At 38.2% G+C, this 24942-nt stretch overlaps 1 protein-coding gene across 1 annotated transcript; it reads right to left on the bottom strand.

Moving 5' to 3' along the window:
- Positions 1 to 1917: 1917 nt before the first annotated feature.
- Positions 1918 to 23924, bottom strand: LOC140169630 (sodium/potassium-transporting ATPase subunit alpha-2-like). The gene is made up of 20 exons (XM_072192910.1): positions 23774 to 23924; positions 18375 to 18476; positions 17543 to 17602; positions 16984 to 17187; positions 16061 to 16174; positions 14742 to 14994; positions 13909 to 14177; positions 13277 to 13475; positions 12502 to 12613; positions 11781 to 11913; positions 10646 to 10832; positions 9665 to 9840; positions 8915 to 9051; positions 8558 to 8775; positions 7816 to 8072; positions 7435 to 7529; positions 6299 to 6473; positions 5207 to 5337; positions 4006 to 4107; positions 1918 to 3247 (listed from the first exon to the last, which is right to left on the bottom strand). Exons 1-20 carry the CDS (start codon positions 23783 to 23785, stop codon positions 3127 to 3129), a joined length of 3057 nt encoding a protein of 1018 aa, XP_072049011.1. The 5' UTR covers positions 23786 to 23924; the 3' UTR covers positions 1918 to 3126.
- Between the last annotated feature and the right edge of the window lie 1018 nt (positions 23925 to 24942).

Genomic DNA, 24942 nt, shown 5'->3' with positions numbered 1-24942 from the left:
TTTTGCAATGAGAAATAGTCAACTGAAGTGTGCCGTTTACGTGCAAAGAAATCCAATTTATTTCCAATTTTTTCTTGATTTAGTTGTATTTTGATCAGATTGGTACATAATGATATTTGTAGCCAAGTTTGAAGAGATATAAAATTCTTTGGGCCCGGGTCTTTTGGTATCGGGATATGTCACGTGATAAGGAGAAGCCAATCAGCGTCTTCCATCGTGGCTCAGCGTGGCACGGAAGTGAACGCGTTTCATAATTTCATCTCTTTCGAATGTGAGTATCGTAATTCGTAATACAAATCAATAATCTTGTGTCTTTAAAATGAGCCATCTGTTCATATAAATGATCAAATTAGGACGTATTAATGTCACCGGAGACTCTCCGCTGTTTATTTTGTGCTAGAATGTGTAATTTCATATGAAAATCAAGTTCATGATATCATTCATGTGTATAGGCCTACATATACATGTGTACGTAAATTGCATTCATAGCAATTCATCACAATCACTAGAAAATACTGTTGCCAATTCATCCGGCAAATTCATGCTTCTGAACAGTATGTAGCTAGTTTCCCAACATCATATACATGATATGTTAAAAGGGTAGTGTAATTATATAGTATAAATTATTTACATGTTATTTTTGCGAGATTATTTGGCTGCATTGTAGCCTACTATACTACCTTCCAACTTTGCTGTGTTTCAATATGATAGTATTATAACTGACTCAGCATATAAAGTTATAATTGATGTGTTTTAGAAGCAAAAGAATAGTTAACCAAATTTAGAGAACATCATTACAAATGATAGGAAATTTCAGTGACCTTGGTCAGTATTCCGTGAGACGATGAGCGGATCAGTTCATGGGAGAAGGACTCAAATTATGGCCGGAAAGTGAGGATGAGGAAATCATGGAAAGTGAAAATGACGCCAGGTGGAGTATGAAGAACTTCAGCATATTTAATGTGAGATGCTCTTTACCACTGAAGCGTACATGCATATTTTCTCACATTAATGTAGTGTGCACGTAAAAGAACGTCACAGGCTATTCGAAAAGAGCAGGGGATCATCCCGGTACTGTTGACTGTACTTCAAAATACACTCAATCTACTCTAGGTTCCAGAGTAAAAATAAGTACAGCTTGTCTGTACGCAGTGCGATAATACTCATACATATGAGGTAGGCACTTACAAGGAAGAAGAAGTGAGTGTGGTGCTTCTGGAAGAAACGTCATATTTATATAGGCCCATGATGCAAGTGTTACAAAATAATGTAGATCGAGTTTATGAGATCATTTGATAACTGCCTATGAGGCTCAGTGGCGTAGGGGTTTTGGCACCCGGGGGCAAGGAGAATAATGGGCATCCCCACCAATTCCTGAAACAAATGAAATGAAATGTGCGCCAATTAACTTGTTTGGAGGTGTCGCAGAATCTAGTGCTGCCATTGGTCGCCCCCCCCCCCACCCCTAAGAAGGCGTTCATGGTATGTGCCCACTTATACCCTAAAAACGTGGAATGTCAATATTTTGTTGCATATCATTGGTGTTTTGTAAAATTTAAGTCAGGTGTGATGAGTTGCCAGTCTGATGAAGCCACTAGTGTAGTGGTGAAACGTCACTAAAACGTGAGTCAAAAACTTCGTTTTTTCTTAGGAATTGTTCAAAATGAACAAAATTTACAGTTGAAATCTACATTCCTAATGAACTTGTTCAAACATTTGTCATGTTGTCAAATTAACTTGGGTGCAAAAGATGAAAGATGAATTATTGTCTCCTGTTTACTTTGTTTTAAGCTGTTCAAAGCACGTCTGTTAACTTATATTTGGACAACACAATGTTCTATGTAAAATCGAGAGCAGAAAATGTTCTTATGCTGGTTGATGAAACAAAATTACTGAATAAACACACATGAAACTTGCTTTTATTATATTCATTTCATAGTTATTTTATTTTTATCACATTACTGTTTATGCGATAGCACTAAATATAAGCAGGTACTTAATTAGAGGTATACATACATGGCAAATGTAAAAGGGAAAATGTTAGGTTGACCTACAACCTTGGCGAAAAGTGTTGCCACACCTGAGCGTTAATTGGCCAACATCCTTCCCGCTCCCCTATTGCAATGTTGATTTGGACAAAATCGTCATCATTTCTACATTACAGTCTCCCAACATTGGAAAATGGGGGGTGGGAAATACGGAATCACATATTTAGCTTCGATTGCGTGCTTTTAACACCAGAACGTGCTGGTGTGGCAACGAATTTCCGCCAGAGTTGTAGGTCCACCAAATACACTAAAAATAATACTACGTGTATACATAATTCATTGTAAATATGATACTATGTAGGCATATTGTCAACTTTTGATGCCCACACCCCTCAAAATGCCCTTTGAACCAGTATTGGGTACCATGTCAAGATACCCATACACCAGTGATGGGCAATGTCACTCATCTAAACAACCAGCAAGTTCTTCCTTAACACACTCCTATTAAGGAATTGTGTTAATTGTATGCAAATAATACCATGTTGTGTAAGGTAGTGTAATATATAGGCTAACAAAAGGTGCTGTATAATGATACCAATTGTTTACATTTGTTAAGGAGACTGCACAAAGTCACATATAAAGAGTTGTAAATACTCGGATTACATGATAAATATCAATTACCAATATTTAATTGTATTGTTTCTATTGAGTAGAGTCGTTTAGTAAGCAGGAGAAAGCTTACATTCGATGTTAGTGAAGATGCATTACGATACATTGACTACCTGTACCTGTTACTCATACTAATAAAATATTTTGGAAAACAAATTATTTCAAAACTAAACTAAAAACCTAAAAGTGCTGATCCGTGTAACCTAAAGAAATCAGTGAATATTTTAAATGATACACGCGCTAGTTCAATTAAAACTTCATTTATACTAGAGAAGCTACAACGTTCATATGGTTCTGGTTTGGAAATAAACGTAATGACAGGTTCCTCCGACTCTTTTACTCGCTGGTCGATTGTTGAAAACATTGGAGGATTGACCATGATGTTTAAGTCTACTGCAACGTACAGCGAATTTATAACCATTGTAGGGGGTGGCTGCGGTTGCTCCTTGGGGGGTGAGGGGGCATCGTCTCAGTAGTAGGTTTCATGTTCAACCCATCCGCCAGGACGGCGACGAAGAATGAAACGACGGGTTTCATCGTACACAAAGATAAGAATACTGAAGGGAATTGCAGTAAACCACCATCCAATTCTGTTGTGGGAAAAGCATAAAAAGTAAACATTGGTTATTTGTCTTATAACAGATAAAAATGTATGAAGATAATTCAGGTATCCTTGGAGTATCCAAGTTTAAAATGTCCAAAATGGTTATCTAAGTCAAATTCAAAGTATTTAGAGTGATATACAGTAATTTGGCCACTGGCTAGCAAGACAATTATTAATTGTGACAGCTTTAAATTTATGCCATTGCAAAACGTCAAGATTCACACCAAAGTGTCAAGTTCAATTGAACGAGAAAAGTGAACAATGTCCACGAACAGTGGAATAAACCTCAAAGGTATACTTTGTTTTACAATAAAGAATAAAGTTCGTAAAGTATTGAGAAACAAATGAACTTTCTTCAGTTTCAAATCGCAATTTTAATTGTGTAAAGAAGCTGTCATTCGGGTCACCTACCTTCTGTGACAAAAAAAAAGGGAAAAGCACAGTGAAAGGCACAACGCTTAGACGTTGATCTACAAGCCTCAGCACACTTTACAGGTTGTCGCTGATCACTACGGCCCCACATCATTCCAAAAACCTTCACTGACAACACAGGGACTTTGCTGCTTCAAGAGCGCACACTCTATGCATTCCACATATGACCATCGCAACCAGGATCAGCTCCCCGAGTTTCGTATGGGTTACAACGAGACAATTAGCAGTAAGTTCCTTGTCCAGGGGAATTTCAAGCTAACTCAATTTTTCCACGAGAGCGTACTATGAAAGCCAATCAAAATAGGATCTTACCTAAGAGGGTACATACGCAGACCATTCTCAAGTCCTGGGGTGTAGGACAAAAAGGCTGCCAGACATGTCTCGAATATCAAACCGGTGTTCAACACCCAGTTACTGCAAGGAAGAAAACAAACACACAAAAATAGTAACTATTTGATATTAACTGGTTTTGATAATGAATATCATTTCGCAAGTCCTGGACTCAACAAGTCATGGACCTAATTCCAAGTCAATTCCATACCCAAGCTTGCATGATTGATATTATACACATCGTCGCTGTTTTGGCATACTGTCGTATGACGAAAAATGCCGTTTTGAGAAAATCGCATTTAAAGTTTTTCCAATTTTTGAAGACCCACTGCAGAGCACCAAAGTAAAATATGTTTATTATTACTAAAGAATATAATCAATAATATATTTGTCTTTGTTCCCAACATAATACAAACTATTTATTCATTCACTAATTAGAAGTAATTAATCTGCAAACTCATACGGCAGTATGCCAAAATATGCACAATTTGACAACCTATGTAAAAATATATGATACGCCATGTGATACGACAGTATGCCAAAACAGTAGGAAACTGCAGATACACGATGGCCTATGGCGACGTATCATGATACGACTATGATACGACTGTATGCCAAAACACAAAATGAAGATTTAGGGGGGTGTTACATAAAAAAACATGTCGTATCATACTAATTAGTGCCATATCTCATTAACTAATCACATTTAGGTCTCAAAACTTTGTGAATATATAGAGTTTCATTCATAGATTTTGAACGTTTATATAACTCATTTTGCCCAAAAATCGTCATACGACACTATGCCAAAACAGCGACGACATGTATTATGAATTGGAGTAGGTGGAATTGGAGCTACTGATTGTATGTTATATTTGTATAGTATAATTACCATGATTATTCAAAATCTAAAATAAGTATCAGTATAGTTGGAGATGCATGATTGATATCAGTCAGTAATAAACGTGAATGTACAACAGGTGGAATCTTTTATGATTTGTTGATGAATATATAAATAAATGCATTGACAACCAGTACACTCAATTGATGTAATGACCAACATTTATTTGTGTGCAGACGTCGACAAAGTCCGTAAAACTGAATATATTTGTAATTTTAATTTATCATAAAAGGTACAATGAATTATAGACGAGGGTTTAAACAATGTCTGTTTATGACTACTTACTGCATGCCCTGGTGGATGAGTGAGTTCTTCCTGGTCTTGCAGATGATAACATCAGCCCATTGTACCACCACAATACTGACAAAGAAAGCAGTGTGGCATGTGTACTCCAGAACCTTACGCTGAGCATAGGACTGAAATGATAGAACATCAAAACATATTCATTAGTAATTTACACTAGTGATTAGTCTCTGTATGTAACGCTGGTTTCAAGCTTTCTTGCTGCTGTCCGTTTTGCCGCTCTGATGACGTAGTCGCACGAGAAACGCTAGCGGTGATCAGCGGCACTCCCGATATATCGATCACTCCACCGCTTGGCCCAAAGCGGCAGATCGGGTTGAATTCAAGTCAACTCGGGAGCGGCGCCGCTCTGACGTATGAGAGCAGAAAACAATGTTTGACGGTGCTGAACGGCAACATTGGCTTTCAAGTTCATAGTCATGTCGGTGCCGCCCAGCGGCGTGCCGCTCCGTTTGCAGAAAAGTACAAGCGGCATGATGAAATGAAACGGCAGAAAGTATGAAACCAGCATAATGGTTCAGGATTTGCTACGAATGTTTAGGTTGCACGACGGAGTCCACTATTCAGCATCAAAGTGGTTACGTAATTCGCTTGGTTACCGGATCTTGCTACTTTGGTATGCTTTCAAGTGCCATATACCTTGTGTGGTGATTATTTCGATCGTGGTTCATTACTCAAGAGCGTGATCCCGTTGACATAGTAGCATTACGTAGCTTCGATACTGAATAGTCGTAGACGCGTAGTCGTGACTATTGCATTAGTTATGACTGCTCTGTTCATGCTTTCAGCTTCTGTTGCATCCTCAATATACTAAGTAAATGAGGTAAACATTTTTCATACAATGGTGCTAAAGTTACATTTGTGTGAATGTCGTGACAATTATCCTTTTTTATTATTATTTATTTGGTGCTTTGGATGATTACATAATATTTTGTGTTTTGTGCAATTGTATATTAAATACCAAGAGTGCCAAGATAACCAAAGTAATAGACCGTTACTAGTCTCCTTACATTTGTAAAAACACAACCATTTGAAAAGGAGCAAGGCTATTCACATCTCCATGGTGATACTTACCCACTGCTGTCCGTAAGAATCCTCCAGATTGTTGATAGTCTGGTCATCCCAGTCAGCTCTTAGGTTGGGCAGACGATCAGGCAAGAATCCATTCTCAGCCATGATGACGAAGTAGGTATAGAAACCTGCAGAGGCTTGCATCATACCAATCTGACCATACGACATACTGATCAAACTGTGTTGAAAACAAAAGACATTGCGATTGTCATTCTGCATTCTATTCTGTGTCTATTTGATTGTCACACATTCGCGTTCTCAGAGTGTGTTCTTTTATGCTATTATGTGGGTTACAGGTCGATAGTCTGAAACCCCATAACTTAGTCAAGAACCCTAATCTTCACCCTAACCTTAAACTTCAACCTAACCTTAATCAACCCTAAACATAACCCCGACTCTAATTCTAACTCTGACCCTTACCCTAAACAACCCTATCATAATACTCACCCTAATGCTTATCCTTACATTATTCATAACCCTTATCCTAGCCTAAAATGTTCGGAACCCTAACTTTAACCCTTAGGACTAATGACCCTAACGAACTAATGGGTTGTTCCCAATATGCACGCCTGTTGTTGTCGTCAAATATGCGCACTAACTGAGGCTCTATTGCGATATTGATGCTATAATCAGATTTCTTTATGCATAGATTTAAGTGTTTGTAAGTTTATCATGTTTATTTTTGATTTGTTGTAACTTTGGGTGCCATCAGCCACACGCCTAGCGTTCTTGATGGCATCCACATCTCCTGTATTTAATATGTATTTGCTAATTCCAAACTTTATTTATTTGTAATTTGTAATATCTTGTCATATGATATATTTTGTTATATGATATGGAAAAAAATAAAAGTGAATTGAATTGAATTGAATTGTATCTGCTTTGAATTTTTATCCTGTTATTATGTTCTGGACCGATAACATTTGCGTAGTGCGTTTTCAAATGTTACTCTGCTCCCTTTGTTTGGTACATTGTTATGTAAGGTTGTGTAGATCAGGCTCAGCGATAAAAAACATGGAATTGGAGCCTATCCTATACAAATGACAGTTCATGCGACAAATGGCTCATATGTGTAAATACCATTCATTGCCTCACAACAATTGTTGGTACCCTTGTCGGAAACCATTATCTGAACTTACCGTTCATTTACAAGTTTGTCTTTGGCGGGGTCACGTGGTTTACGCTTCATGATGTCGCTCTCAGGTCGTTCATAGGCAAGGGAAATGGCAGGCCACTGAAGAACAGAAAGAAAGTGAACATTAAGTTACCAAGTTTTTTACATAACGTTGCTGGGCAGGTAAAACCTCATGCATTTTCACTGTTACCCATTTTGAAAATATCCAATTGGATACTGCTTTCAATTTGTATAATAGCCATAGGCATCTACATAAAATGTTTTGAGATATTTGCTCAAAATATCAAGAGCTATCTTAAGAACAACTGAACCAATACTAGGCTTGTTTGTACTTCTTTTAATGCATTTTTCATTACTTGAAGTATACCTTACATCAAATACTTACCAAATCAGTTCCCAAATCAATACACAAGATGGTGACAGTGCCAAGGGGCAGTGGGATACTAGCCAAGATGAAAATCAAGAAAGGACTAATCTCAGGGATGTTACTAGTTAGGGTGTAGGCAATAGATTTCTTCAAGTTGTCAAAGATGAGACGTCCTTCCTCAACACCAGTAACGATGGAGGCGAAGTTGTCGTCCAGCAGGATCATGTCAGCGGCTTGTTTACTCACGTCACTACCAGCGATACCCATGGCAACACCTGCCAAAGCAAAATCACAACAAACATGAAATCAGATTAAGGATTTCGAGACAACAATCATCACCCCCTGTTTTCTGCAAGACATATCGAGAGGTGAGGTTGGTTTATATTGCTATTTTCTGTATTGAACCACCGTGGCTACAAACATAGAAAATGTAACATTATGTTACCCTTAACAGGAATTAATACACAGCGTTAGAGACGTACAATAAATGTCGGCATTCATATAGCGAATTTCCAATGTGTTCTTTACAAAGCTTTACAAGAGGTTAATTTTATTCCGATACCATTAGGATACATCACACCATGTGGCTGTCAACAAGGACGGTGCCCCATTATATACCTGGGTGGAGTGGAACATACGAGATAAAGTGTCTCGCCCAAGGACACACCACGTTGGCCCTGTGGGGTTCGACCATGAATCGGACGTCCTAACCGTTATGCTAGGCCGCCCTTCTCCCTATTCCATAAATCTTATATCTTACCGATATCGGCTTTCTTCAAAGCAGGAGAATCATTGACACCATCACCAGTTACGGCCACAATCTGGTTGGCACGTTGGCAACCTTCCACAATGATGAGTTTCTGCTGGGGCGAAGTACGGGCAAATACAATCTCAGTGTGATCAGCTAGGATATCATCAAGCTCTTCGGTACTTACGTCTTTGAGCTCCGAACCGTGGACAACAATAGCTTTGGCATCCCTATGTGGAGACAATAGAAACAAATTAATGCGCATTTCTGATGCGGAGGGGCATATACAGGCAAAACTTATTCAACGTTAATACAGGGGAGCCCTTTGGCCTGTAAGCATTGTTTTTTTGTATTGTATTGAAAACTTACTTTGGGTTGACTTCAGACACAGGAATCATGCGACGTTCAGCAATATCGTCCACAGTCTCGTTTCCTTCAGAGATGATACCTACACCTTTGGCAATAGCTTTGGCTGTGATGGGATGGTCACCAGTAACCATAATAACCTGTGTAAGAGATTAATGATGTAAAATTATGTTTCATTCTTTGGACCGTTCCTTAACATCTTAATGTCTTATGTGTACATTTGGGCACTAACTAGGTACATTGACCTTTAAGCACCAATTAGAATTCAGTCATCTTAATGCCTTGCGTGCTATATAGGCTTCAGCATAAAAAGTCAAAGTTTTGAGATTTGGCTTGTTTGTACTCATTTTAATGCATTTTTCATGCTGATTCCAAATATGGTCATGGAAATGTACAATTCTGAAATGTGCAGTCGACACCCACGTGACTCCTAGACAGCTGAAGTCATGCAACCCTACTTGCCATCAAGAATTGACTGTATGATGTTACAATCAAAAGCAGGAGCGTAGTTAGGTTGAAAAAGGGGACACATACCTCGGGCGCCATGTTGGAGGGGGCATCGAATGGTCATACATAAATCGACCCCTCCAAATGGTAAAAGACAAAATGTCATCAAATATAGTCATTATGAGACCCGTGTACTTCATGACGAAGAGTCGTTGTAGAAGCAGATCAGCTTCTTCCCCCATTCACAATCTTTACCCTTCGCCATTCTTTATTGTCGGACCTGCAAGTATGAGTAAAGCAACGTACCTTGATACCAGCACTACGGCATTTGCCAACAGCATCTGGGACAGCAGCACGGGGAGGATCAATCATGGACATTAGACCGACAAAACAGAATCCTTCCAATGGGAAGTTGACCTCTTCAGTGTCGAATTTAAAGCCCTTGGGGAACTTATCCAAAGGTAGGAAGCAGTGGCAGAAACCTGCAAAGGAAAGGAAATAAATAAAGTTTCAAATGATCATTATTGCACTGATAGCTTTCGTCATACTTGAAATAACATTAAGCAAGCGTCTCGCATTCATAACTGGAAATGCATTATTTGCTCTTGCTCTGTCCAAGTCATTTTATGGGTTAACATCTAACCCACTGTAATCTATAGTACCCCTTTAGCAAGTTGCAAGTTAACATCTATACAATTGCTGTCACTAACTGTATAAGTAGTGTAGAGTAGAGTAGAGTAGAGTAGAGTAGAGTAGAGTAAAGTAGAGTAGAGTAGAGTAGAGCAGAGCAGAGCAGAGCAGAGCAGAGCAGAGCAGAGCAGAGCAGAGCAGAGCATAGTATAATATAATATAGTATAGTATAGTATAGTATAGTATAGTATAGTATAGTATAGTATGATTAGTATACAGTTAATAACTATAAGATGGCTTCATATGTTCACACACTCGTGTAATCCGATCCCCTGCAACATCAGTAGTCACCCACCTGCTACATTGCAAACTTTGAAATGACACTTAGGGACAACACCGAGAACACTCTACAAGATCGTATCACTTTAACTATTTCCCTTGACATTTTCGTGCGAAGATACCACTTGCCAGTACGGCACATTTTGCTCTTGTGATTTAAACATGAGCTTACTTAGCATTCACTGAAAATGCAACAAAGACACATTTAATTGTTAAATATTTACAGTTGCGGATGACAATCTGCTTCAAAATTTGAGACATTTCTTGAAGAAAGTCAAGAAACCCTGCCATTGAGATACATTACATATCATATCTTACCAAGTACACGTTCTCCTAATCCACCCAGCTCCATGTAAGCGTTGTTGAAAGCAGTCCTCCATCCCTCGTTCATTTCCTTTTCCTCGCCCTTAATCAGGATAGTGCTACAACGATCCAAGATACGCTCGGGGGCGCCTTTCATCACAAGAAGATGACGATCATCTTCCTCGCATTCATGAATGGATACCTGTGTGTTACCAAAATGGAAACAATCTTAGTACAGACCTACTGTTTTGATGTGAACAGCTTATATTTTATGTATGAAATACCTATTTTAAGCCTATGGAGGAGAAATAGATGAGAGTCCTGATGGGAGCTTGTCTAGGGCGACAAAACATTGCAGAACCCCATTGCTCGCTGTTCTCCATATAATTCAGTCATACTTAGACTCTGTATAGCAAGCGTTAACGCGGCTACTCAAGCTGGGTCACACTTGAAAGGGGCACAGCGCACATTTGGAGAAATCTTTAGAATTTTGATTTGGGGTTACAAAATAAGGTACACTTATTAAGGTTGGAAATTTTGGGTTAGTGCTAGAAAAATGTTTTTGTGTTAGGATTTGAAATTATAGGGTTACGGTTCCAGAAGAAGGATATGGTTAAGAAGGTACCTATAAGATATACCTTTACAAGCTGTTACAACAGCTGGGAGAGGGCTTCATCAAGATCCAATGGGAAGCCAGAAGATAGGAGAAAATTAAAGTCCCTAAAGACTAAACTGTTATCGATAGCAACCTCCCGGAGCAATCTGTAATGGTGTGTCATGAATATCATAGTATTTCATTTTTCATTTCATTTGGTATCATAGTAGAAGATATACTATAGTAAGAATTCCAATTGAATGAACGCAGCTTTTAACAGCTGTACTCGATCCAACCGCGATCGTATATTGCGTATTTCAAACTACAACGCGAACGCACGACCTTGGATACAATGCTATCCAATCACGAGTGCGTTGGCATGGTTGAGTTCACTTCCGCGTTACTCACGCACAGTCGCACACGCTGGCGTACATCGCGCAGTGTACGCAAAAATTCGTCACGCTATTGAAAGCTGCGTTCATTCAATTGGAATTCCCACTATAATATCATAGTAGAAGATATTTGAATGAGTTGAATTAGTAATATATTCCATACCTGATACTTGTTGGTTGAGTTGAATGGAATCTCTGCAACTTTCTTGTTACGCGCTCTGAACTTTGCTGTGTCGTACATGGACAACTCTACACACTTAATCAGGGCAGATTCTGAAGCATCGCCGGTAGTTTGACTGTGAGTATGAGAACAAAATCGGTACCATAATTAAAAATGTTCTGTTTGTAAAAAGACAAACTACAAAAACTGGGATTTACGTTTGAAGCATGACACTGTGATCAAACACAAATAATATACACGATCGAGCGTTAAGCCACGACGCTTTAAATAATTGTAGACACGTTTTATCTGAGTGCGATTTCCCCAATATCTAACTTTATTGTAAGGTGCAACAGTGTTGTAAACAGCACGCCTCAAACATGATGCCGAGTAATTCAGCAGTCATTTAAGCCATAGATTCTGAAGGTTCAGAGTCTGTGTTAAAACTCAATTTATGCAATAACGTTATTCAGGTTACGAATGCGTCAGAGCGATCAAGATCTTAAGAGCTCTCCTAAAGAAATACCAGTGAGTGTTGTGTAACTATCAAGTATTGAGAGCTCGCCAGCATTGACAGCTCTTCTAGACATCTCAGGAGTGCAATAAGTAGCTCGCGTGAAATATTTTAAATATCGAAACCACGGATGGCTTACATTCGTAACTCTCACGTGTCATACAACATGTACAAGGGGTCGTAACACCTGTCACAGGCATAGATACATACCGCTTCAAGATGGGCAGATTCTCCTGATCAGCCTTGAATTCAGATCTGTTGCAGAGACAGGCAATACGTGCCAGAGATTTCCAGCTGTCAGCACTCTTGTCAAATTGATGACCTGTTGGAAAATAAAAGCAAAATTCAACCAAAATGCATCTATCAGGACAGGCTGCTCCTAAAAGGAACCTGTTCGGTCTGAAAGTAACCTGTCCATATCGGTGCCCGAGCTGTCTTAGTGTCTAGTTATCATCAGTGGACACAATTGCCAAGGTTGCCAAATTCGTCCAGCTGATTCGTTACTTAAAATTACTTTACTGGGACATATGCAAAGCGCGCAAAAATGTGCAATTTTAATGCTGATATCGAAATGGGCCGAAATAAAGATTGTGGTCTAGAAAGGCCAAACAGAAGATAAGCATCACAAATTTGGTCAATTTTGTCGTGGTATTTTAGCGGTCGGTATGCCACTATAGTGGCAACGGACGGGCCCGGGGGACGGGCTGTTTATGAAAATAACACGTCTCAAGTAGCCCGTCTCTTGAATGTGTGTGATTATATTAGGTATTAGAGACAGATGGTCAAAGAGATCGAAGGGAAATTATCCAAATGATAGAAACAGTAAAAGCAACAAGCAAACGTATCATGTAGCACATTTAATGATGTAATTTCAAATGTACTTGCAACTACTGTTGTTCGTTTTCTCTTACTTTTTGCCAGGGGAATGAGTCAAAGAGCAACAGGTCAAATGCTAACAACAGACTAACATTTAACTTCCGCTTACCACTTTGATCTTCGGTTGTATCTGATTCGACAATAGTGTTATCAAACCACATGTGAGCCACAGTCATTCTGTTCTGTGTGAGGGTACCGGTCTTATCGGAGCAGATGGTGGAGGTACTACCAAGGGTTTCCACGGCTTCAAGATTCTTCACAAGACAGTTCTTCTTGGCCATACGTTTGGCAGTCAGTGTCAGACACACCTGAAGTGGAAGGAAATAGTATGTGAAACAGCTTCATATTAATTTGGCCATTGAAAATCCTTTGAATGTCTTTTAAACTATCCGATCATCTTAAGTTGCTAAATATGATTTGCTGCAAGAGAGCTAAGGACTACAGCCAGCAACTTTCGCTTTTTAACTAGAGATTTTAGTTTTAGTCTGTTCGATTGTGTGAAGAGCAAAATGTAACTTGTGATTAAAACGTTTATTTTACATACTTAAGAGAATGAATTGAGTTGATAAGGACTGGTATGAATTAGATTAATAACTTTGCATCAGTTTTATGTCAGACAAATCTAAAATCTAAATATTTTGCCCTGGGATAGTTCATCGGTATCAAAGGCAAAATGATTTGATTTTTCACAATACACTCCAAATAACATGCGCTGTTGTTAATCTGCAAGTTTTGACTTACGGTGACAGTAGCCAGCAGACCTTCTGGCACATTAGCCACAATGATACCAATCAAGAAAATGACAGCTTCCAACCAGTTATAACCCAGGGGGAACGAGAGGAAGAAGAAGCTGACGCCAAGGAACACAGCTACACCAGTGATGATATGGATGAAATGCTCAATCTCAATGGCAATAGGGGTTTCTCCAACGGACAGACCAGAGGCCAGGCCAGCGATACGTCCCATCACGGTACGATCGCCGGTTCTGATGACTATACCACGGGCGGTTCCTGAAATGTTCAATGAGGATATCGTTTCTTATCAGGAGGGTTCAGCAACTTATGGAAATATGAAAAAAGGTGTCAAATCATTTCTAAAAGCTTAAATTAAGACAGCATTATATTAAAATGAGTATTTTCACCACTTTTATTTACTTCTGCTAAACTCTGTAAATCTTACATCTTGTGAACATCACTGCCGATCAGAGTCACAAAGTCTAACATTTTCAGAAATGATAGTCTTCATAAAACCATACCGATTCTATTACACACCGTTCGGTGCGAATTAAATGACTTCAGTCAATTATTTAAAATTATTTAAATTCCTGCTAATTGGATATGCGGTAAAATTACGCGGTTCATGATTAAAGTGACACCCGTACCCACAACAATTATTTATTATTTTCAAAGAAGTGATAATCCAACAATTTGGATTACAAATGACCCCTAATGACCTTGAAATTACAATGAAAATAACTGGCATATCTTGTAAAGTACTTTCACCTAGTGTCATAAAATTGCACAATCTGTATTTTGACCTCATTTGACCCCTGATGACCTTTTTGCGTGACCCACCTTCTACAGCATTAGTGGAGAAGAATGCAATATTCTTGGTCTCCAAAGGATTGTCATGAGTGAATTCAGCAGATCGAGATTGTGGTTCCGACTCTCCGGTCAGTGAAGAGTTGTCCACTTTGAAACTACGTGCCTCCATCACACGTACATCAGCTGGGATTCTGTCGCCACCCTTGACCTCTACGATGTCACCGGTCACGACCAAAGTGGCGTCAATTGACTGCCATTGTCCGTCTCGCATAACCAAAGCTTCCTGTAAACGACGTAGCGTATAGAGTAAAGAGGAAAATGTTAAGTTATATTATAAATGTGATCTTTGAAAGGATTTTAAAATCAGTTGAGATTCAATTTGTCAGCATTACTGGTGGACACACGATTATTCGCACAATAAAGACTTAGTCACCGGCCAGTTCCAAAAAATTGCTTAAGTACAGGCCCTATGGAGAAACCAATTCTTTTGTTGTCCATTCACCCATATAATAATAGCAATCAGATTTTGGGATGGATGTATACACAGTGATTTGGAGAAGCTATGTAAATAATCAAAAGTACATGGCTACAAATTGACAAGGACAACTCCTTTTGTCAAAAATTATACAATGTACTCCATGGGCCTTCTCCTTAACAATGGTCACTGACCTTAGTCAATGGACTAAATCTACAGAACTTATCCATAGCAAATCATGGTAAACTCTTTGAGCTGGGTGAAGGATCAAGAATATTTTCTAAGTTATTGTTGGGCCAACTATCGAGTGACCACAGAGTAATGAGATTTCCTGATTGTAACATTGAGATAATCAATCTTGAATATTACTATTAGCTAAAGTTCAACATTAATTTTCTTTTCATCTTCAGCTATACATAATTGTTTAGATGCCACAAAGTAATATTATGATAATTTAAACTTCCATCACCCCTATCTGCCCGGAGGCTAAAATCCTATTAGTCCACTCAATTACATGTTCCCTTCGCTCATTCCTCCATAAAAAAAGGGTACTTGCGTAATGGCTTGGGTATCGAGTACAGTTTTTACCGAGATACCAAAAGGTCACTTCAAGTTAATATCTCGGTATTCCAAGACCCATCGGTATAGCCCAAACATTCTGTCATCTGCAGTTTTTACGAAATTTCGAGAAATTGTTGGTACATTTTAAAATATTGTGCTACAGTAAGGCAAATGTGAGCTATTTATAAGAAAACTTTTAACAATTTCCCATCTATATACCTAAAAAAAGTAATTGGTATACCAAATGGTCGAAATGTGACCCATGTATGCGGCACATCCCAGTATGGTAATTGTCATTTGTACCTGTACTTACCTGTGGTACAAGGTTCTTGAAACTTTCCATGATCTTGGAGGATTTGGCCTCTTGGAAATAGGAGAATACACCAGTAATGATGACGACAGACGCCAGCACAATACCTAGATATAACTGCAAAATAGAAAATCATATCGCAAATTACTTAATGACACATATAAAACAATAGACAGCATGAAATACTACATCTGCAAGAGTGTTCTCCAAGACGGATTCAAAAGAACGTTATATCAAGTTCAGTGGTTTAAAAAAAGTAGTCAAATTGCCATCCACGCTTAGCTACACTCGGCACACTCACTATGCAGCCTTTCCGCCCAGATCACCACTTTCCGAACGTGAGCTGCATAAAGAGGATGGTCTTACCCCCAACCATGTCTTATAGATGTAATGGTGATGGGTTGAAATCAATTAAAGGACGAGCTTTCCTGTTCATATTCATAAGTATTTCAAACATTTCTTATGTAATTGACAACACAAACTTACTACTAAATGCATATACTTCGATTATTGACACCAACAACTTTGGTGGCATTTTCTCAAAACGGAAAACATTGTTATACTGTGGGAATGAGACATACCAACAAATAATATTTTCATTGAAAGACGAAGGTTTAGAATTGTCAAAGAATTTGATTCTTGCATAATAGAGGTTATCCACTTTACTCATGCGTGACTTCTAACAAAAGGCACTGGTTCCCGTAGTATTCCTCATTCAAACTAATTCAATGCACGACCTCGGAGTTACCTGCATGACTTTGGCGGGCTATTTTGAAATAGTCATGGTTGCACATGTAGGTCCTTCTTTTGAAAGTCCTAAACAAGGTATAGGAGTCGCTGGTAGGATATGCAGCTTATAGAACACGGATAACCTCTATTAGACAGATTGGACAGTGGGCACCCACACTACACTCTTGCAAACTTACATTATCTTTGACTGGCTCATCTTTCGTGGCACATTCAATACCGAAGGCAAAGAAACACAGAAAAGAACCAATCCAGAGCAACGTGGCAAATCCACCGAATAATTGTTGACAGAACTTGATCCATTCTGGCGTCGTAGGAGGAGGCGTCAAGGAATTGGGACCATCACGATCCAAAGTCGCCTGGGCCTGTTGTCTCGTCAAACCCTGTGGAAAAATAGAAATAAAACAACACGATTACTTTGAGTACTACCTTTTACATGTAGAAATGGTTTACTTTAATAAAATATATTTCTACAAATTACTATAACCTTTCCATCAACGACTTGAAGTTACTGCCAAATATTGCAAATGTATCTTGCCCGCCGTTATTTTTACTTCACAAAGATAATATCTTCAAAACTATTTTATCAAATTAGCTCAGGATTTTGCATTATGTTCGCTAACGATGTGGCTTTCACTTATGTAAAAAGTGATTGCTTGTTGAAAACACATTTTAAAATATCACCACATTCGGTTTTTTCTGGGACACCCTGTATAACCACACATGAACGAAAATTACCTTACTCGGGACCGTTCCCGTACGCCTGTAGAGCTCCGGTAGGTCAATTTTATGGTCATCCTGTGATTAAAAGGGGAAAAAGAGAACAAGATATTTAGCAATTTAGACAACAATGAGTAAGTACATGATATATTTTCATCACATTAAATGTTACAGCTTTGAAGTTGTGTGATCACTTCAGCTCGCAACGTTCAGAATAATTGTGTTAGCGTAACCGGCTATGGTGGTTCAAATATTTTTGGTGGAAAATCCAGTTTTTGAACTTTTTTCACAATGATTTTTTCTTATAATTCCGAATTATAATTTCATCGTTTTTTCCCCAAAAGTACCGTAATCGTTCGCCTAATGGCGCACATGGGCTCCTTTGCCTTGGGGTAACTTTCATGTAGGCTACAAATAGAGATTTAGTGGGATTTTTTTTTCATGGGAGGGCACTTTTAGTTTGTGTCTAAAATTTCAGTTATGTCAAGGGAGCCCATAGCGCCATTAGCCGAACGTTTACGGTATAGGCATATGCTTTTTTTTAATACTTTAAATCAAAAGATTTGACAATAATAAAATATTTCTCGCCAAACACGATTCGTGCACCATTACTGACATGAGATTCAGGGATAATAGGATGGAGTGGCAATTACTAATTCTACAATAAAATATTTCTCGCCAAACACGATTCGTGCACCATTACTGACATGAGATTCAGGGATAATAGTATGTAGTGGCAATTACTAATTCTACAATAGAATGTTGCTTAGAAAATGTCAAGATGTTTGTTTTTATATTGCAATTCTGTGATTTTAGCTGTACATTATTCATATATTCCTGGAATACTTACGAACTCTAATTCTTGTTTCAGCTCATTAAGATCCTTCTTTTTGTCTTTCTTGCCGCCCTTTTTCTTCTGGTCGTCAGGCAACTCTGTCTGCCGGTGGTTATCCTGTAAAGTCAGATACAAAATATAAAACAAATTAATAATGGATGACAAAATATATGGAGTCACATTTGTCAAGTAAATTTTTAAATGATGTCAATAGTTTGATTCAAGTCTTTCATTTCGGTTTTGTTTCGTTTTTGTATTTGCATTGAATGTGCGTCGCAACTTGATCAATCCTTTTTTGTCTCCTATTCAGAATTATGTTGAAGACCGAATTTAAAAAGACTAGTTTGCGTCTGACGTCAGGGCAAAGGCGCGACGTGATTGGTTGCTGACCTGCGTAGTACATCATTGTTGGTCTGGTTGACAGGACGTCACACGCAAACTAGTCTTTTTAATTCGGTCATCATTATACAAAACATTTGAACGACACTGCCATAAATCATGTCAACAGTCATCTTTGTCAATTTACAAATTTCTTACAAAGGCCCACTCCAAACAAATTATGGATAAAAACTTTTGGCATGGTAACCTTAAAACACTGTAATAATGCATTGAACAAAAAAAACCAGCAATTATTATTTTTGATTAAATGTGTGGAAAATATACATCCATTGAAAATTACCTGGCATGCAAAGCAAACAAAGTTCTCCATTTCACTCAACTTTACGAAATCGTCCGTATTTCACTAAACTTACTTACAAACGGGATAGGGATTTACTACAGGGAGCCTTCATAAAGTTACGTCTTGTGTTGGGTGTTCATAACTTTGCGAATGGTTACTTGAGTTACAAAGGGTTACAAGTTTAGTGAAATGGATCCTGAAGGTAGCGCCACAATGATTGACCGCTGTTTTAATTATTGAATGCGATTATAACAACCGAAAAGACCCAATTTTTCGTTGTCTGCGAATTAAACGTCCATAGTCCATAGGCCTACCCTATAATTATTATCATTGCACTAAAAGCTATAGGCCTATACGTCACCGTATACTCTCTTAAATTGGCCGATTGAAATATGTCAACCTTTTAACGATTAATGATAGGAATCAATCTAAATAGATTGAAAAATAGATTGAAATTTTTTTTCACTGTAACTCTCTTTGTAGACTGATTCCGATACCTAATCAAGTGTTACTCCTAATGTACTGCCAAGTGACATGTGTTTCAACTGGAAAACACTTGTCCCCAAAAATTTTGGACCGCAAAAGATTGAAAAAACAATGAAAATCAATCCTTTCTACTGAAAGTTCAATCGAATAAGATTTGCCCCTAACTTTAATCGCTAAAAGAATGAAAAAAATTGAGAATTATTCCCTTTGATTGAAAATTCAAATCAACCGACTGAACAGTCGAAAACGATTTGTCCCTAATTCGGGACGGCGAGATTGAAAATGCAATCTTTTTGATTGCATATTCAATCGGGCAACTTAAGAGACGTGTCACATATAGGCCTACGTTGAATAGGCCTATTTGGTCAAATTTAAGTTTCATTTTCATTTATTTCTGAACTAATAAAAGACAAATTTGTTTTATTTTGTTATGTTTATTTTTAATTGTTATTGATTTGATTTGAAACTGTGACTACTTACTCCCTCTTTTCCCCTTATTTTAGTTAGGCCTTTAAATGTTCGGTATTTTTGGTGACCCAATCAGTTTTGGGTTTTTTTCGCAGAGTTGTATCAACCATGGCAGACAGTCTTATATTTTGAAATGATTGTTCCCTCAAAATTGAAGCTTCACACAAAGCAATTTGAATTATCAGATTAATTAGTATAAAGTTAGTGGAAGACGGCCTGTTCTGTAATATTTGTCAGGTGTCCTTTATTTAGATGAATATTTTACCGTAATTCACGGCATTTTACCGTATTTTTTATCGGTAATGACAGCACACTTCGATTTGGCCCCTCAAAATTAGCATTTCCTCGCTGTGACCGCGGAATGCCAGAAAAATCCTTTTCTTGAGGAAGGGAGGTGGAAGTTTCAATCGGACAGGGTTTGTGGAACAAAAACAGAAATAATATCGCAACTGATAGGACTCCAGCATTTTACCCTAAAACAACTTTTTACTACGGTGAATTTTTTAAAGTTATAGCACCAAAATTTGGTTTGTTTACAGTAATATTAAGGTACCACACCCCTGTGGTAAATTCGTGACTATTTTTTGCATTTTTCTCAAAAATAATACACACTGGTAACAAAAGTTATGTATATTATTGGGGCAAGGAATCAATTACTACACTGAAATTTCAGTGACTCAAGACAAGTGGTTCAGTATATATGATAGGAAATGTGGTACATTCTAGCGGTACCTCTTTTCTTATCATAAATAACGAACTGCTTGTCTTAAAGTCACTGAAATTCCAGTGTAGTAATTGGATTCCTTGCCCGTATAATATACGTAACTTTTGTTATCACTGTGTTATTAGTTTTTGAGAAAAATGAAAAAATAGACACAAAGTTACCTTCGTAACTCAAGTAACCATGGAAACCGTTTTGTAAGTTACAAATACCCCTCAAAATAGCCCCCCCGTCATCAAAAGGTATTTTCAGGCCTAAATTTGCTACTTAGATTGATGTCAAATTGTTGAATGTCATTTCTTCGATTTCTGAATACTGGCTGTCATATATGGCGCTGTATTTAAAAGTATGTCCTTACTCAAATCAGTGCTTCCTGTTTTTTATGAACGAGGCTAGCTATGATTCAGTCTTCTTGTGAGCATGGTGAGTAGAGACAAAACCCCAACTACCTATGGTGACACTAGGCTTTACAGGAATGAATGAACAGTTTATGACCAAATATGACTCGAAATCACAAACCTCCAATGTGAGTTAGAGTCGCACATGAATTAACAATTTTCATAAAAAGTCAAATGAAATTAGATTGAAGGAGTTAAAACAAACAAACAAACAAAAACAAAAACCTCTTTTAAATTAATTTGGGGTACCTGTAAAGAAAGCTATAGTACAGAACCCACGGTTACAGGTCATTTAATAGAAATCCAATGACTTAGTTTTTAACCCTAATCCTTACCCTAACCCTATATGATAACTCTGACACTAATCTGAACTCTGACTTTAACTTTGGCGTAACCCTACCCGGGAACCCTACCCTGACCCTATCCTAAACACAATTCAAAACGTTTTTATAACATTTAAATGTCAGGTTATGTAAAGGTCGTGAAAATGTGTTTAAAACGTTATTGAAAAACATTTTGGGCAAACATTTTTGAAAAATATTTTGTCAACACTTACAGGACATTTTGTTTAGAATGTTTTGCAACAAATTTTCAAAAATGTTTTTTGAACGTTTTTTGAAACGTTTTCTGTAAAATATTTTGTGTTTGCTGGGAACTCTAATGCTAACCTTAACCATAAACCCTAAAATGACTTAAACCCGGACCTAAACCCTAACTTTATAAGCTTTTATAAGCCCCTTTCGGACTAGCTTATGACCCTTCGCACCGGGCTTCGCACCAGTGGCGTAACCAGTGGGGGGGGGCAAGCTGTCCCCCCCGGTCACGAAAAAACTGGGAAGAAGAGCTAAAAATTGGGAAGGGGGAAAAGGGAGAAGGAGAGAAAAGAGGGAAGAGAAAGGGAAAGAAGAGAAAAAGAGGGAAGAAAGAGGAAGAAGAAAGAAGAAAAGAAAAGAGGGAAGAAAAAAGGAAGGAGAAGAGAAAAGGGGAAGAGAAAGGGAAAGAAAGAGGAAGAAGATCTCTGAAACACTGATTTTTTAGCTTCTAATATGCCAAAAACCAGGAGCTTCAGGGGGCTCCGCCCCCTTGACCCCGCCAGGGCTTTGCCCCTGGACCCCACCAGGGGACCTAAGGCGGGCCCCTGGACCCCGCCCGTTCGCGGCAAGCCGCTCGCTATGTTACAACTTTTGATCAGAAATTGGGAAATTTTTCAATCTTGCCCCCCCCCCCCCCGGAAGGTCAGGTCTGGTTACGCCCTGCTTCGCACTAATGTGCCTTCCCCCAGAATGCTACCTTTTGGGGAAAACAACTTTGATGAAGATCAGGCCACACTTAACACAACCCTGGGAATCTACAACTTTGTCCCGGGAGGAAATGATTCATGGGTTTAAGCCGGTAGTTTAAGAAGCCGGTTCCGTCAGACATTTAAAATATAGTAGACTCTACACGAGAAGAGTGTGTGTGTGCACGAGGCAGTGAAGAAAATATGACATGTGTAATTTCTGCAATATATGTAATGTATCATCCATACAATCAAGTGCAAATTTGCTGGGACACCTCCATAGTTCAATGAGCGTCCCCTCTCCCCTGTTTTAATGTTGTATACCAAACGCATTATTTTTGAAATGTGCTATATGTTTGCTCCAACATTGGTTGGGTGGGGGGAGGGAGGGGATTCGAAATAGTTGGAAACTATACAAGTAAAAATATCATATGGTGAACTTCTTATGACAGGTTTTATTGAACAGAGGGCGCGAAATATGAACAAGTGTCCCAGGGAAATTTGCACTTGATTGTAGTTCTTCAACTTCACTAGGCCTACATTGTACTCCGAACAATTTTCCTCGATATGTCCGAAAAACACAGCAAATTCAATAAACGTCAACATTATCAGATTATGCAACTTAAAAATCCGGATTTTTTTTCTTGCACTACGCGCGAATTTTGGGTGATACAAATGTAAAATTATGGACCTCTATTAACCAAAATCCTTACATATGGGTCCCTATTTTTGAAAAAAAAAAGGTAGGCTACTAAGAATTCAGCAGCTCGAGCCAAACACCCCGTCGAAAAAATCATTCAAGTAGGCCGCCACTCCCCGCCTGGTCAGATCTTTGTGAATTTAAAAAAGTGATCTTATATATCGGACAGGCGCGGGGTGTGTCTGACAGAACTGTACGATTATAAATTGTCATTTTTGAGTATTTTGATTTCCGAATAAATTCCGACTCTAAAATGCAAGATTGGATAATTTTAGCAATTTAATACATAGCAAGGAAAGACAGCTTTTAATACTCTTTTTGAATTTTGAACATTGATCGCTTCGTCCTTGAAACATATAGATCATTTTGAATTCTTTCCACGGATTCAATGCAGCAATCAGAGCACACCATGAAAATGCGTTGTGATTTTCAAATTGCTATTCAAGAACGGCCCGATCAATTTTCGAAAATAAAATATATGGGATATTTGGTTATTACTCAATGAAACTATTCCGATCTATTTCGTTGCAGCTGTAAAACCCGGGGTAAAACCCTCAAAAATATTTTTTCGACGGCACCGCCTTCTTGTAGAGACATTACATCCTGCGACGGTACAGTTCTTTCGGAGATACCCCTGAAGAAGAGAATGATCAATAACAAAAATTGATAAAGTCCCAACTAACCTTTTCTGGCATCGTGCAGGTTCGGCAGCCGATGTTATATTCCGTATGGTGATCAGCCCGCAGCCCTAGACTCAGATCCGTCAAGCTTCCAACCCAAGGAGAGTCTGATGGTTCAAGACGACCTCAAGACGAAGCATGCCCCCAAAGAGGAAGTTACCAATCCGATTAATTTTCTTTTTACCCAATCACATTTCATATGTCAAGTGTGGGTAGGTTAATTTAATATGACTTTTCCTGACTGGCGGTGCTAATGTTTGATACTTACAAATCAGATAAATGGAAATTTATTGTTTTATTAAACAAGTTGATTGTGTCGGATTTTGTTTGTTTCATTGTTTCCTTATTTTGTTCGCAAGATTGGTCTGTAATATTTCGACCTTCCTGTTATTTTTCGTGCCTTCTCCGCACTGCAAAAACAGTGTAGACATACATGGCATGCATGTTGCTTATAATCGATTTGTAAACCAGTTTAAAACCTGAACACCAATAGGGGAAATTCGGTTTAAATCTTAAACACATGTCAAATTACAAAACATTACAACATGGCTTGGTCCAACACTGAATTGGGGGAACAGTGGCAGATATGTACCAAAAGACATGCAGGCAAAGGGTGCCAACCTTAATTTATAAGAGAAGTAAAAGTACTATTTTTCAAGTTTTTTTATATGTTTTTTAGGTTTAAAAAAAATATTATTCATTATTCATTTATTTATAACTAATAAAGGGACGAGGATGATAATTATATCGAAAGCTTTGTGTGTATAACATAAGACCTCAGACCTGTAAATTTTGTTGGAACTCTTTGTATTATTGTATCTCACGTGAGATCCAGGCCCCTTCTCCAACTCGGTGCAGTTGGTAGTTCCTCTGTTGTTTGTCTAATGAAGGGTTTACGTTGTGTTTGAAAAGGGCAAAGTTTATACAGGGTCAAAAATATTTCAGATTGTATTTAAGTGTATATACCAACAGAGGAACTACCAACTGCACCGAGTTGGAGAAGGGGTCTGGGTCTCACGTGAGGGTCAGTCGGTCGGGCGTTTTTTTTTTTCTGGAGGCTAAAATTACCCAAAATTTCAACAAAAAATCTGAAGGAAAAAAATCCGAATTTTTTTGCAAATAAATTGCAGCCAAATTTTATTTTTAAAAATTGGCCCCGTGGACAAAAATTA

Source organism: Amphiura filiformis, chromosome 14 (genome assembly GCF_039555335.1).
Source record: "Amphiura filiformis chromosome 14, Afil_fr2py, whole genome shotgun sequence".
NCBI lineage: Eukaryota > Metazoa > Echinodermata > Ophiuroidea > Amphilepidida > Amphiuridae > Amphiura > Amphiura filiformis.
The sequence above is the reverse complement of the archived record's forward strand: the minus strand, read 5'-3'. Positions and strand labels throughout refer to the sequence as shown.

Coding starts and splice junctions, on each gene's coding strand:
- LOC140169630 (XM_072192910.1), bottom strand. Junction 17,188..17,542: donor CGGGAACGGTCCCGAGTAAG/GTAATTTTCGTT, acceptor ATTTTTCCACAG/GGTTTGACGAGACAACAGGC. Junction 9,841..10,645: donor ATTAGGAGAACGTGTACTTG/GTAAGATATGAT, acceptor TTTCCTTTGCAG/GTTTCTGCCACTGCTTCCTA.